Below are 15554 nucleotides of genomic sequence, written 5' to 3'. Positions count from 1 at the left end.
GTTGCACTGCCCCACACATATTTAATGAACTGATCTTATACTGATCTTACGGTGGAAGGTCTTCACGTGTACGAATATCAAGTCATTTTGCTAAAGGTGTGGCTTCTTAATTGTGGCAGTTTGTGTAAAGAGTTAGAAATTATAGAGTTTCAGATACCGCAGGGGAATGCATTGGTTAAAACAAAAATGAGAAGGCTGGATCTTAAGGATGTAATAATGTAATAATGTGAGTTACTGCCTGTTCCCTTTAGGAATGAGTTGCTGGCTGCAGAAGTCTTTATCTCGACACCCAGATCGAGCAGAATACAAAGGTCGCAATGCCAATTTCATCTGAAACTTGTTTTGCAGTGTCAGAGTCTTGGTTTTTAGGAAAAGACTTGCGGTTGCTATGGAACTGTTAATAATGATTGCTGCCTGTTCCTCAATCCCTCAGACTCCCAATCTCCGATATAAAATCATTTAGACCTGGGCTGTAGGGCAGTAAACAAACTTTCAAGAAAGAATTAACTGGGCTTGGGCATTTGTGTCTTAATGTCGGAAATGCCTTTCATTATAACCTTTATTTACACCAGCAGCTTGGCTACGTGGAAAGAGCCTCTAGTCTGTTGACGGTGGACTGAAACGCATGAGCAGTGCTAAAAACTGGAACATTTTGGGCTTTCATCATACGATAAATGTGAAAAATCTTTATTTTGTGCTGAAGTGGCCTTAGCGTGGAGCTTTTATTTTCATGCATAAAAAGAAATTCAGCCATATACTAGATTCCTAAGTGGAAAGAGGAAATTATTCCTGTTGAAATATATATGTCTGTATATTTTACAAATAAAATCTTGCAGTAAAGTGACATCTTTGCTGTATTTCTGTGAGATTTGTGATCCATGTAATAGATGTATCTTGCTCCTGAATTATATTTCTGAGATATGGATCTCAGTGCTTATTAATGTATAACCAATCTTTGGGGGAAAACTAATCCAGTTCTTGAGTTCCAGGCACATAAAGTTAGGAACAGGTTATCAGGTGGGTAGAAAGAAGACATATCTAATTTGGGGACTTTTCAGCCTTTTCAGTATGCAAATAATTCAACAATAATACAGAATAAATAGCTTCCATTTCCACAACTGCTGCTCTCTCTAATCCCTACAGGATGTGTTTTCCAACAATTATCTGGCCTAATTCGCTGTTTTATTGCTTAGAATTTTAATGCCTCAAATGTGGAACACAGAATAAATGTTTGTCAGTAAAATCTAAAAAGATTTAAGTGTGAATTTTCACCAGCATGCAAATAGTTTGTAGGAACAAATGGCATAAGCATTTTTGGAAAGGAAGTGTAAAAATTCCATTAGCTCTGGATCCCCCAACTCTTTGGCTGCAAGAAGTGACAGCAACTTCATAAAGGTTAAATAGGCAAGCTTAGGGCCCAGAGTGAAATTAAGTCTTCTACCAAGTGTATGGTGCCGCCGAAGACAAAGGTTTCTCTGTGTGAATAAACTGAACATACAGTTCAATACATTCATGTTTGCAGGGCTATTTAAGGTATTATAAGGTCTGGTATAAAACAATAAAAATGCAGATGGAACTATCAAATTTATCAAGCTGCTGCAATATATTCAGATGCTCTCCAGAGCTGGCAAGGTGATGTCAAGAAAGTTAAACTTGAAGAATGAGCCTTGGATTTCTAAATGAGATTACGGGAAAAAGAAAGCAGAGTTAATAGGGGAAATCAAGACTGAAACAATCAACGTTACAGCTCCATTTGGGGGAAGAGTTTAAAAATAAATTCTTTTTGCTTGTTCTAAAATTGTTCTGCCAAAAAACCGACATTGTTATATACTTTTTATTTTTTGGTTTATTTAGTCTTCTTTAACACAGCCATTGTTAGTGCAACAATCTAATATTTGGGGTACATTATTGCAAAATAAGGACATAGCTGTATAGATTATGCCGTCAATACGTTTGTTAATCCTATTTTTCCTTCTATAACACAAAGCATCATTTGTTAATACGGTCTTGGATTACTTATATTTGTAAAGGTTACTTACGGTGAGTGGTAAATACAAAAGGTAGGGAGTTTGCTCCCTAGTACAACTGTCTCTAAACTAAAATTTAATAGTTTTCTCAAAACATTAGCATTCTGTAATTAAAAATAGGTAAAGCAATATTTTAGTATAATGTTAGGCAGTAGTAAAAATTATCCTGTCTGAATAAATGTGCGCATATACACTAGCATGCTTTCAGAAGAGTCATGCTAATATTCTGTGAAATTAATATATAAATAAACTATGACCTGGGGTGAAATTAGCAATATGTACAAAAAGGAAAAACAGAATCCTTCCCTTCTCAAACCTGTTGATTTTAACATCTTTCTAGACCTACATCACATCATCTGAAGTGTAAAGGTTATTTCAAATTTGGAAAACGAGAGAATAGTAGGATCCAACTTCCTACAAAAGACAGTACATATGAATTTTGAAGATTTATGTTCATTCCAATGTTAAAGAGACAACATCCTTTTAAACCTCCTTGGAGAAATATTTGTAATGTCTTTTATTTATTAAGAAGAATCCAGCCTTAACACAGTAAACTATGTTTTTTATATTATTTGAAATATTAGAAAATAAAAATATTGTGAAGATAGGACATATTATTCCAGGATATATGAAACTCTTTAGAATTGTTATTTAAGGAATGGAATACTTGAGTTGATACTGTAAATATTTTATTTCTAAGCACATAGTTTTTCCTCTCTCTTCATTCTCTTTGGCATTCTTCCTTTCCTGTTTCTCTTATTTTCCAACTTCTCCTTAGTTTTCTTTCTCTGATAGTCCTGGCTTTTCTACATCTTACTTTATTAGCTGACTATTATAGTCTCTCGATTTTTTTCCTTCATTTTCAATAAGACACTGGTTTCTACTAAGTGAATAACAAACTGGACCTTCTCTTTCACCTTTTATTAAAAGTGGGTTTTTTCCCCTGAAAATATAAAGTAGTTATGTCTTTAGCTTAAATACATATGTAAATTATATATCACCAACTTGAAATACAATAATTAGCTTCACAGAGTTCTGTGGAAATTCAATATAGTACTGGTACACTATTCAGCAAGCTTATGGAATGACAAAAAATGAATCACATTTCATGACTAAGATCTTAAGTAGCCTCTGGTTTTTCTAACAAAGCCAAACTGATCAGCGTTTTGCAGCTGTTCCATTTCTTCTTCCGTGCAGTCTTTGAGAAATTCTACAAAAATAGAACCTAAGAGCAAGTTAGAAGTAGAGTTCCTGACAGGTCGCCTTCAGAGTAAATCTTGGTCATGAGCGTGCTGCTGCTATGTCGTCAATAGTGGCTGTTTGGACAAGGACGTAGCAGTGACTGGGCAGTGCTGGATGTGTGTAGGGGGCTGTCCTGCACCCTGGTTACCCATTTAAACAAAGGCACAGGCTGGGTCCAGCGTGCTGTGCATTTAGGCGGTCTGGTCCACCTGGAGCACTGCAGGCTGCACTGCGTCCTCATCGGACCGCTCTGCATCCTCAGACGTTAGCAGGTAGCCCTCCTCATAGCGAACCTTCTGGGCCTGTTCCACGGCCACCGACTCCTCTTCTTCATCTTCCTTAATTGTCAAGTCGATGTTGCTAGCCAAGCCCGAGCTGCTCCCCCTGGAGGCTGCCCTCCCTGCATCCCCCTCCTTGCTCTTCCCTTCCACCGCAGCACTGGGCTGGGACATTTCAGAGAGACCCTCCGCGACTGAGCTCTCTTCAGGCTCATCTGGTATCTGCTCACTGCTAGGCAGGTCTTCTGACTTGGTCTCATTTTCTGTAGGGCTGTCTCCCTCTTGGACTTTCTTTCGACCGAAGGTGAGGGGAGAAACCTTGAAGGGGGAGCTTTTCCCAGAGGATATCTTCTGGTGATTGGAAGTGAGGGATTTCTTAATCTTCTCTCGCCTCTCTGCAGATACGATCTTTGTCCCCAGCTTGTTCATTTTTTTCTCGATGTTCTGGCGAGAAAATGCTTTCTTGAGGCTATCCACTTTCCGGAGGCTAGATCTTTTTATTTTCTCTGCCCTACTTTCTTCCATCTTTTCCTCTGCACTGTCTTCCAGGGCCTCCTCATTGTGGGGCAATTCATCATCTGATGAGAGGTCCACCGTGTGCAGGGTTTCCTCCAGGGACTTGTTTTCATCAGCAAGCTCCTCCTTCTCTTCCGCTGGGCTGGAAGCCGGCTCTTTCACAAACACACTGGCAGGGATCTCATTTTCTTCCTGAAAAGATGGACAATGTAGATTTCATGTTAATAACAGTTCACAAATGTTCTGAAATGTTGTAATTTGCTGTGTTGGTCTTTCTGGCACAGGGTAGAAAGACAGATCAAAATGAAACCTTTGTGGCTTCAGTTTTCTAGAATGTGAGGAGTTAATTCTAAACTGGTCAAGTCATTCCCCTAGGCTGGATAAGGGGCAAGGACTGCTTACTGGGAATCCTACGAAGGCAGGTGGCAAGGGTTCTATCAGTGACAGGCAGCAAGGGAAGTGGGCTGTGGTTCTGATAGACCAGGAAGTCGCCTAGATAAAGGAGCTAAAGTAAGTTACTGTGAACCCCAGAGGCCTCTCTCTCCTATCCTCCTTCAAGGTCAGATGGCTCTGTCCCTGCCAAAATCTCACTGCAAAAGAGCCTGGAGGCCAAATTAGAAGATAAAAGATGGGGGCAAGGGAGAGGATTGGGAAGTCCTTAGGTATCGGACACCATGTAAAGCCTTGATCGGGTTCCCTCCCCGGCTGAGTCAGAAGTAAAAGTATGGTCAACCTTGGGGTCTGCTTGAAACTGCACACTAATTTTTCTGATGACATAACTTTAGAGTAAGAGAAGCAAGGGCCCACCTTACTGGGGGCCCACCCCTGGAGCCTTGTGGTTTAGGATATCCTTTGTGGGCATTAATAAGCAGAGGTGGCATGCCATGGCCATTTTCAGAGTCGTGAGCAGGAATTCTGAAGTAGCTTATCAAGGCTCTATTGTTATCCAGGGCTTCCTTGGGCAAGAATACTTTGGCCCCCACCTAGAGCTAAGAGTGAGGAGAGAGCTCAGGAATCTGCCTCCTTCCCTGCACTATTCCCAGCATACCTCTTCCTCCAGCTTCTAGCACACAGGCAAAGGTCTGCCCCTCCGTGTCTTGGGGAGCAGAGCCCGAGAATGTGCCTCCAGAGTGCAAGGGCAATGGTGCTCCAACACTGCTAAGTGGGTGGATAGGAATTCAGACGGACTTGGTCACCCAACATAGGAATTCCTTTCATTTTTTTAAAATTTTTCTTTGAATACTGGATTAACGAGAGCCAGCCAGCAAGGGGTCTTCACATTTTCATGGGAAGAAATGGCACAGTAGAAAGAACGTGTGACAGGAGCCTAACTCTCAGTCTCTGCTGGATTGCTGAATGGCTGGGTGGCTTTCAGCAAATAATCTCCTTGGATCTCAGTTTTTTCTAAATATGAAGAGGATTTGACCCCAATGAGCAGCCTTCAAACTGCACTCCAGGGACACTTGGGGCTCTGTAGGCATGCTGAGGTGGGCCAGGCTTGAGCCCAGGCCCACCCTGGCCTCAACCAGAGCTTTGATGTCTGGATTATAACATGGACTGCCCAGTAGACTCTCAGTTTGAAAAATAACCAGATTTTGTACATTCAAAAGTCAATCTGGGATCTAAACTTCCTGTAAAGTTTGTGTTAACAGTAAGAATCTCCCTTCTTGTTTTGCAATTTTCACCGAAAAGTCAGTAACATTGAGGTTATGATCAAACACATGCTCTAGGAGTGTACCTGCCTGCATACTTTTTAACTTTTTGCTTACAAAAGCTAAATGAACAAAGTTTGATTTAGAGAAACTGAAAAGTCCCTCCCCTTATTAACCACTGAATAGTATAACTGTGATACTCTGAAAAGATACAGCCCCGTGTCTTCCCCTCACACACACCTACTGGTACCATGGTCCTTTCTGTAAATTGGTTACAAACAAAGGATAAAGTCTTGGGTAGAGGTAAATAGCAGAAAATCTGGTTAAATAGAATCTCCATCAGAGTAAAGAAATCACAGATTCTGTTTCCCAAAGCTCTCTCCACAACCACCCATTTTGAATGTAATAGAAAGTGTCAGGAACACAGTATAAAAGACAAAGAAAAAACATTGAAAGGAGCATGGGGTTCCCATGAGTTGTTGATGACATAGACTTTTCCAGAGAGTGACTTCCCCATGTTTCAAGTCTTATCTTGCTGCTATTTTGCTGGCATGTACTCCCCATGAGGGTGGCAATTTTTGTCTCTTGTTCACTGTTAGGCCCCAGTGACTAGAATACTTCCTGGCAGCTCAATAGCCATTTGCTGAATGAGCACCTGTTGGCTAAGGTGGCTTTCTAAGAAAGGCCTGTGGGTGACTGCAATAGAAATTAGCCCTACCCTTTGGTAGGCTTGAGAACTACAAAAGAATGGGCTTAGCTCTGTGTCTTAGAAGGAAGTTTGTTGAGCGTAGCTCCATTGGGAAATGAGGAGAACCTTGGCCTAAGGGGCACAGTGGTTTCCATTTTTAAGGAAGGGTGTCATTCTCAGTGGATGAGCATCACCAGAAGGGAGGCCCACTATAGAGATAGCTAAGGCCCCAGTGCTTAGTCTAGAAGCAAAATTACTTCTGGGGTTTGATGAGAGGGCTGGGAGATTTTGACAGGAGCTGTTTGCAGGAAAAGCAGAAACCAAGAACTCAGTGAAAGGTTACTACAAGTCCTCAGTGAAGGAAGCAGAAATTTGGGTGGGAAACTACAAAAATAAGCCTTGGTTCCCAGAGCAGAGATACATTTTGTATGGTCTAAGCTCTCCGGGGGTAATCAGAGGGTTACCCTGATAACTTCCCTTTCTTCAACCTTAACAGAGAGGGAAACATAGTAACTGTACTTAGAATTAAACAATGCTGCCTTTTTTCTTAAATTGCATTTTGTTATTAAGACAGCATAGTTCCTGTTGAGTCGGAAACTCTAGTCTTGCTCGTGACATGTCCTTTGGGGACAGGTTTGAGGAAAGTGCAAGGTCAGGTGAGTCAGCAGCGATGTCTGGTAGATACACACGGCACGTAGAAGCACAGCTGAGGGATGGAGGGAGACCTGTTGAACTCCTTCCTCCAACGAACGCCTGGGACCTTGATTCAAGAGCGCTTACGCCAACTCTGAAAATAAACCCAGCGACAACAGACATAATCCAGAATGAGTTAGCTGTGTCTTCATAAAACTGGAAACAAGTGAGATAGGTCTTTTTGCCTAACTGCTTTATGCTTCTGTTGTCACTGTTATTACTTGAGCCGTATTCTGTATTCTGTCTGCCGGACAGCGTTTATTCTACGGCGGCCCATGGCATCCAGTCCAAGGGCAAGCCCCTTCCATTCCCACAGGGGTCTGCCGATATCTGAGCACACGCAGCTCTTACCTTTCCGTTCTGTGTCTGTAGAAGCAGGAAATACAGACACTTCTTCAAAATCTCTCTTGCTTGCCCTGTGCTGGACTATGAAGTAGCTGTTACGATGGAGGAAATTCAGCTGGCATTTCAGACGGCAGACCTTCTAGAACTGCGCTGTCCCCGGGGGCCCAGTCTCCCCTGCACGTGGGCCATTGCTCAGTCCTTTCATGGGTCCTCATGGAAACATTTGATGATAGCTCACCCGTCTACAGGTGAAGGGACACTTCCCCTTCAGCCTCCCGTCCTCATGGTTTTGATCTGCCTTCACTCACAGAGTCCAATACCGACGGCTCCTTCCAGGGGGAGGGCCAAGCTTACGCCTCAGTTCCATCACTGCTTGACTCTGTTAGTTACTCATGTATCTACTTCGGGTTTGTGACTCCTTAACGTGGCATGAAGTATCCTTGGTGGGCTGCAATCCTTTCTTGGGCCCTTCTATCTAGTAGTCCCCCAAGAGTGGCTGACTGTTTGCCCGACAGATTTCTTTTCAAAAAGGTACTCAGCCACCACCGATGCCACTGCTCCAAGTTCTGACCTTTCATGAGAACCCATAGGAGTTTTTCAAAGGAAGGGAGAGTTAAACAGCCCACTTCAAACACATATGAATGATGTGCTTGCAGCACGAAAGAGAAAAGGAATGGAAAGAACTCTTGAGAAGTGGCATTTTTCCTTATGCTTTAGCTTGTTGGCTATTTATATTGATTCTCACGAACTAACTGTCCTGGTTGTACATGCAGATATCAACACAGAGAAACTTGCCAACTTGCCAAGCACCTCTTGGGTTGGAGCTCATGGAAGCAAATCTTTGCTCATAAGAAGCATACACTTTAAAAGAGAAGGAGATTCTACGACCAGCGTTAGAAAAGGAAGCTTAGAGACAAAGCTTGAATGAGGGGAGAGAAGCCAGCAATCTGTTCTTTTGTCCCTAACTTAGGATCCCTGTCGTTAGAAGAAATTAACTTCAGTTGTCACAGTCCCACAGGGATGTGGTGGCATCCTGAAGGGATATGAGGATCATAAATTTGTGTCCATGGGATGTTTTATCCAATAATCTCTAAATACTAGTTATTAAAATGGAACTATGCCCACCTGACATTCTGATTTATAGGTCTCTTTTACACATTGATGGTTTTCTCCAATTTGTGTTTCTGTGGTATAGATCGCCAAGTGGATAAAGCCATTGATTAGAACTGCACCCCTAAGCCAGCTGTCGGTAGACTCAGCAAGTCATAAGAATAAAATGCATTAGTTATAATCCCTGAGCAGTCTTTCACATTGTGGAGGATTTAAAAGTTTCATTATTTTTCAGTGTTATCAAGGGTTCAATTCTTTTTTAAGATCACACTGGTTAGGTATTCTTTGTTACCCACCAAACAAAACAAAACAAAACAGAAAACCAAAAAAACAAAAAACCAAAAAAAAAAACCCACCACAAAACGGAAAACAAATCATTCTGAATTATTTAAAAGCTGGTGAAGAAAACCCAGTAAACATGAACTTTGCCATAGTGGGAATACAGCGTTTGTTTTTACTCATTTTACCATTCGACTCTATAATTTTTTTATTGATAAAAGGAAACCTTGCTAGTCACTTTCTCAGGGCCTCTGTTTCTTTGATATAAAATGAGGTTAAACTAAATGATTATTAAGGTTCTTTCCAGCTCCAAGATGTTTGATTTTCTGGTATTAATGTAAATCCCATGAAAAATAATTAACAAATTTCAGAAGAGATCTCCCAGTGTACTAACGCCAAACAGGTTTCATTTCATGCAAGAATCCAAACTATAGGACCTGAGATGCCCTGGAGAATGTCTTTCATTCATTCAATTCTAACAGATCCAGATTGCAAAACAATGGAGGGGGCCACATTTATGTGGAAGGACTGCATCTGAGAAACAGTCTAGTTTTTTAATAAATGAGAGAAAGTAATGATTCTTTTGAAGAAACAATAATCACTTATTCACTTAACATGTCTGAGGCAGTGCTCACATTCAATAAGTGCAAATAATAATAATGAGAGTTAGTATTTTGTTTATCTCAGAAACTCAAAGGGCATGGGATAAGTCACACATCAAAACCAATTGCCCATTGTGGGAACGTTAATCAATGTGACATAAACATGGTGAGTTGTCACATAAACGTGTCTTTGATTTTCTGTATTCTCATTTCTTCTACAGCTGTAAAAATTTAACAGTTTTCAGAACAGTGTCTTTGGATAAAGTATCATCTTTAAGAAAAAATCAACTTGAAAATAGTCTGAAGAGGTTACACTTTTAGCACTTTTCTCAAATTCTTCTCTCATCAAAGGAAGCCAAATGATGAAGATTTGAACACACTGATAGGCCTGATTCTCCACGAATGTGTCCACAGCAAACACCCAACCTCTACTCTTTTCACCCAATTTCACAATTTTATCTGGATGAAAGTGTAAGCTGTCCATGAGTACTCTCATTTTGTTCCCTAGATTGGAAATCATTCCCAAACTGCTTTTTCAGATAATCATCGCTAGAACCTTAAGGCATGAGTGGGTGCCACCCCCTCATGGCCAGTTGCCTATGAGGTTCTAGGCTCTTCAATCAACAGAGAAAACTCCCTTTTAACAGTAAATTCACTGATTTTCTGTATAAATTCCATTTTTAGGTAAAGATAGCCATACTTACAGGCAAAGCATTAGTCTTATTAGTCTTTAGCATTTGCTTTTAGATCACCAATCCCTCTGAGTCTTATTTCATTTATACTGGGTCTTGTCACAGTATTTTGAATTCAAACATTGATTTTAAGCTATTATAAAATAATGTAAAAAGAAAAGCTGCTAAGTTTAACAAGGATTTTACAATTTTTTCATTGCTCAAAGGGAGATGAATATTCTCCAGTTTTAGAGACTACTGGCTATAATCTGAAGTAATTGCCAAAGGCATGAGAGGCTTTAAAGCCACAACAATGTGGTAAATTCAGCATGCATTTAAATAAATAAATAAATATTTTATTTTTATTTATTTATTTTTAAGATTTTATTTGAGAGAGAGAGAGAGAGCGAGCATGAGCGGTGGGGAGGGGCAGTGGGAGAGGGAGAAGAAGACTCCCCGCTGAGCAGGGAGCCCGCTCTATCCCAGGACCCCAAATTCATGACCTGAGCCGAAGGCAGATGCTCAACCAACTGAGCCACTCAGCAGCTAATAAATAATGTATTTTAAATAGGACAAATTAAGGACAAAGTTTGGAATTTTAAAAAATGCTAATGTGTAAGTACCTAGTAGACCAACCAACTGAGCGACCAACCAAAGAGCACCTGCAGATTTTGGAGGACACAACAGGACTTTACAAACTGGAAACCTAATCCTCTGAACACTACTGAGGTAAATATGCTCAAGTAAAGTGAGAGATTTTCTTTACTCTCTTTTTTAAATTTTCACATCAATTTTTTTTGTTTTAAATTAGAAAACCAATGAATTTAGTAAAGGAAAGTCTAGCATAGGGTTCGAGTGGACTGAAAATGACAAATTACTTATAATGCGGTACCTGGTGTATTATCTGTCTCCTTACTCTCTTACCCACCCTCTGCCACTCTGCAGACTGCTGCCACTAGAAAAGTCTATTTTGGGCCGGCCCTTTGGGCAGAATCCTTTGCTCTCATGGTATGTTGGGGACATAATACAGATTTCAACATGATAGGTGTCATACAATGTCCCAACTAAAAAGCATAAGCATAGCTGTTTTAAGGTCTTGGGTAGGGTGGGGTCATTTTTTACTCAAGAGCCATATTTCTAACCAAGCAAAAGTATAGCCTCCACTCTGTGCAAATGCATTTCAGATCCACCCAGGAAGAGTTTCTACTCCTTGAGACACCATGCCAGTCACCAACCATTTTAAATAGATTATTCCATTCATTCCTCACCCTGTAAGAGAGGCAGGAAGGAGGAAGCCTTCATGTTTAAGAGCACACGCTGGAATCAATTACATGTGAGTTCCCATCCCGGCCACACTGCTTGCTTACCAAATAACGTCAAACAAGATAACAACATCTTTGAATCTCAGCATCCTCATCTGTAAATTGGGGGCAAATGAGATAATACACAGAAAGACACTTAGAGCACGCAGGACTTACTAAAAGAGCTCAACAATGTTTTGTTCCTATTAATATCCTCAGGGTTCAGATGAGAAAACAGAAGCTTGGAGAAGCTACAAAGTGTGCACAAGATCACATAGTTGGCAAGCGGTGAAACTAGAATATGAACCAGTGCCTGTCTATGTGACAAAATAGAGCTTCTCAACCCTGAAACTGGAGCACTCTCCAGCACAAGTCAGAAGTTCACCCACTGGCGTAATCACTACCCTGGAGACCCTACTTTAAGAGAAAGAACAACCCTTCCACGAAGAGACTGCACCTGTATGTGTTTTTGTCAAAATAATTATCTTACAATGTCTTGAGAGTTGAGATTTCTAATATCTTTCAGGCTACTAAAGCATCTTCCGGGGCTTAAGAAAGTCCAGTTCCTTGACTTTAGTTCCCTGTCTCCCAAACTGTTCTTTCAAAAAAAAAAAAAAAGGGTCCTTGGGGGCAGCTTGCTAAGAGGTGCAGAATGGAGCCTGAACACGTTGCTTTGGATTCTCTTAGCTTCCACCTTGCTCTTGAGCACCCGTTTCACCTTTTACTCACTATATGGAGAACTGCTACCATTTCTGGCTACAATTTCACACCTGTCAATCCAACATGGCAAAACAGGAGACCGTGGTAGGGCTCAACGGCAGCCCGAGTCTTTAAGTTCCCCAACCGTTTGTTTTTTTTTTTTTAAATGTCAGAGTTACAATTCTCTTGAATTTTTAGTCACACATCTTCTCCTTCCCCGCCCCCAACATCTACAGAACATCCGTGGCAAAATGAAACATAAACCGATCCTGACAAATTATGATTTTCCTCTGCTAGGTACTTCCCCCGCCCCCTTAACTAAGGGATAGAGGACAAGAGATAATCTTCCCGATTCATACGGGAAGAAGGAAAATTTCCTTTGACGACTCAGATTTAAACATGTCTATACATGTTTGGTTTTGTTTGGAGATCAGTATTTAATTTAGAAATGCCTTGAGAGCTGAGCTTTCTAATATCTTTTAGGCTAATAAAGTAAGGATCTTATATGGCTTAAGAAAGGCGCCGTCACCGTATCTCTTTTCAGTTCATCTGGTGCATGAAAAGCTATTCCATTTGCATTAAAAGCTAAAAAATGTCTGGGTTGCAAGAGCCTGCAAGGTATAGGAGGACATCAGCTGCCTGAAGCTTTACATCAAGTGCAATTTGGGGAAGACAAAAAAGCATCCAGATGAGCCTTTCCTTTTATGGAGGGAAGGAGGCTTAGGTTCTAACTTGGCAGAGCAGATTCATTTAGAAAAAAGAAGGCTCCCTCGGTTTAAATTCCAATTTCTAATTCTCCCTTAGGAGATGAAGGCTCTTCTTGTGTGCCTTTCACAATCAAACAGTTGGTTATAGCCTCTCCCCTCCATGGCTTTGAAATCCTCTCCTATTCACATGGTCACAAGGAGACAGCCCTGGGGCAGGGATGGCAGTCGCTTCCTGGGATCTGCTGTTGGCTGTGTTCCACTGGGCCGAAGGGCTTCCAGCATTAGGCAGGGCCGCCCTTGGATTCACAAACGCCCGCCACTTGGCGGAACAACAGCCCCACGCAATCTCCCTGTCCCCAGATACCCTCTTGCTACATTAATTGCATCATTGATGCATTTAAAAAAAATTAAGTGGACTGTTAATTCTAAGGCAACCATTTACAAGAGAAAATATTCAAGACTAGCCTTTGTAAACTATAACTGATGACACTGCTTGAATTTTACTTTCCAGTTGTGGTTTCCCTGAGTGATAGGATGCCTACCTAGTGCGTTTGTAAAGAGTTACCCTCTATATTTTTAGTGCATCATGGGCTAGAAAATAACTCAACAAAGACTGCTTTGGCCAAAAGGAATCTTAAAGGAACAGATGAGTTCAACTCTAATGGAATCAGCTTTCAATACTTGGTTAGTCCCCCAAACACTGGTAGCTTTTAGCCAAAGAGACACCTAAAACAGTCATGAATTTGACTTCTTGGTGAAAAAAATCACCTCACGCGATTATCTCATTTCCACAGAGTTAATCAACAGCCACGGAATTAATATGCCCTGTCCAGCTAACAGTCAGAGCCCCAAGTTCATAATGCAGAGAGTCAAATGAATTGGACTAGGGTGCATGCACCTGCTCACCTTCCCAACCTGTATGGACTGCCTCGAGGTGCTCCCTAACAAATGACCCCGGCCTACTAGCCCCTGGTGCCTTGGGTTGTGGCTGCAGAGACCTGAGAAACTCCAGCCCTGTGAGCAGATTCCACAGCCTCCTGCTGAAGGGGGGTGGGGGGGGGAGAGACAACGCTGTGTGTGTGTGTGATCCCTGCCAGGCAGGACAGATGTACAAATGGCCGTGAGAGCCAGGCTGGCTGAGATCACCAGTGTTGAGGAGTCCCAGCTGGGTGGGAGGAGGAGTAGGGGGCACTGACCTGGAAGATGAGCACTTTGAAACGGTTGCGCCTGAGGAGCTGGGCGTGGTTGTTCTCCAGCCGCTTCACCTGCGCGCTCTGCCTGTCCATGCGCTCCTTGACCGCCCTGGTGTGAGCGCTGACCTTGCGGGACTTCTCCAGCAGCTTGCTCACCGTGTTGCTGATGGAGGCCTGGTATTTGGAGAGCTTGGTGAGGTCGTTCTGGATGCCCTTCACGGAGCCCTCGAGGCTGATCTGCCGCTGCTCCATATGGTGCTGGTTCTCCTGCACCGCGTCCAGCATGTTCACCAGCTTGTCCAGGAGCGTGAGCACTGTGACGGCGTTCACCTGCGCGTTGTCCCGGATGGCCTCCTCCGTGCTCCCCAGGTTCAGGCTGGGGCTCGGTGTGGAGGAGGGCACTAGGCTGGGGCTGGCTGGCTTCTCTTGCCACGTGGCCGAGCCCAGGTGCTGAAACTTCTCAGCTTGTGCAAGGTCCTCCCCCATGGCTGGACAGGTGGGAACGTGCTTCTCTGGCAAAAAGGACAGCAGTGGGGGTGCGGAGAGAGGCCCGCTGGTCTGAGCTCAGAGCACTGCTCTCCAGGACTGGCAGAGGTTCAGACAGGCAACAACTGGCTACACTGATCAGGGGAACTGCATTCCCACTGCTCTTAAAGGCCCTACTCCACCCAGTGGGAGGCGAAGTTTACAGAGCTGAGAACCACTCAGGGTTGAGAAGCAGGGGCACACTTCCTAACCTCGTGCTCCTTGGCACGGGGGCGCTTTCCTGCAGGTGTCGCTTTTTTCCCCCTCCTCCTCTATCCCTTTATAAAAGAAGTTCAATGCCATGTTTTAATCATGACTTCATCTAGAGGCGGAGAAAAACATGCGAATTTGGCTCAGCTCCACAGCCTCCAATTGGCTAAAGATAGTAAACTTTTCTCAGGCTGCTATGCTACAGAGGCAACACAGCACGTGTGTGTGTGTGTGCGTGTGCGCGCGCGCGCGCGTGTGTGTGTTTTCCTGGATACAGGTTATTGTAACGGAAAGTTTTGTTTGCATTTGCCGTTTGCATTTGCCGCAGAAGGACTGATGGGCTGCAGGAGGAATGGTGTCCTTCTGGGAGGGGCCGCCAGGTTTAAAGGGTACTTGCAGCCAAGCTTGTACTGTGAGTTTTTAATTTCCAAAGGAAAGGAAGTAACCCCGATAATGACAAGGAAAAACAGCCCAATGCTTATTACTCTTGCAACTGGGGGTGCAAAAGAAGTTGAAAGAGCCTGAATTTCAGGAATGTGAAAACATGCGCTGCTGTTTTGTACTGGTTATCATGTAATAGAAGGTGAATTTTTGAATGACTTTAAAATATAGAGTTTCTTTTGAGAAGTAAAATTGAAAAAGGAAAAAACAAGACAAAAAAGTGTAGTCTCCTTAAGAACCTACCATGCTGATTTGGCTTAGCGAATTCTGAATCTGCGCTAAGAGCTTTTCTCAAATACCTATCTCTGCGAGTCATTTATTGACACGTGCCCACAAGTGTAACTGTCGGGCAGGTTGAGTCGGAGTTTCTGAAGT

The 15554-nt window shown here is 42.6% G+C and overlaps 1 protein-coding gene across 1 annotated transcript; it reads right to left on the bottom strand.

Annotated features, from left to right (window-relative positions):
- Positions 1-1831: 1831 nt before the first annotated feature.
- CAVIN2 (caveolae associated protein 2) lies at positions 1832-14772 on the bottom strand. The gene is made up of 2 exons (XM_028124843.2): positions 14007-14772; positions 1832-4255 (listed from the first exon to the last, which is right to left on the bottom strand). The coding sequence occupies exons 1-2, from the start codon at positions 14487-14489 to the stop codon at positions 3461-3463; spliced, it is 1278 nt and encodes a 425-aa protein (XP_027980644.1). The 5' UTR covers positions 14490-14772; the 3' UTR covers positions 1832-3460.
- Positions 14773-15554: the final 782 nt, after the last annotated feature.

This window comes from Eumetopias jubatus, unplaced genomic scaffold, assembly GCF_037043125.1.
Source record: "Eumetopias jubatus isolate StellerSeaLion01/CBP00866 unplaced genomic scaffold, mEumJub1_p1.0 scaffold_3, whole genome shotgun sequence".
Classification (NCBI taxonomy): domain Eukaryota; kingdom Metazoa; phylum Chordata; class Mammalia; order Carnivora; family Otariidae; genus Eumetopias; species Eumetopias jubatus.
Note: the sequence above shows the minus strand (reverse complement) of the source record. Positions and strands in the feature narration are given on the sequence as shown.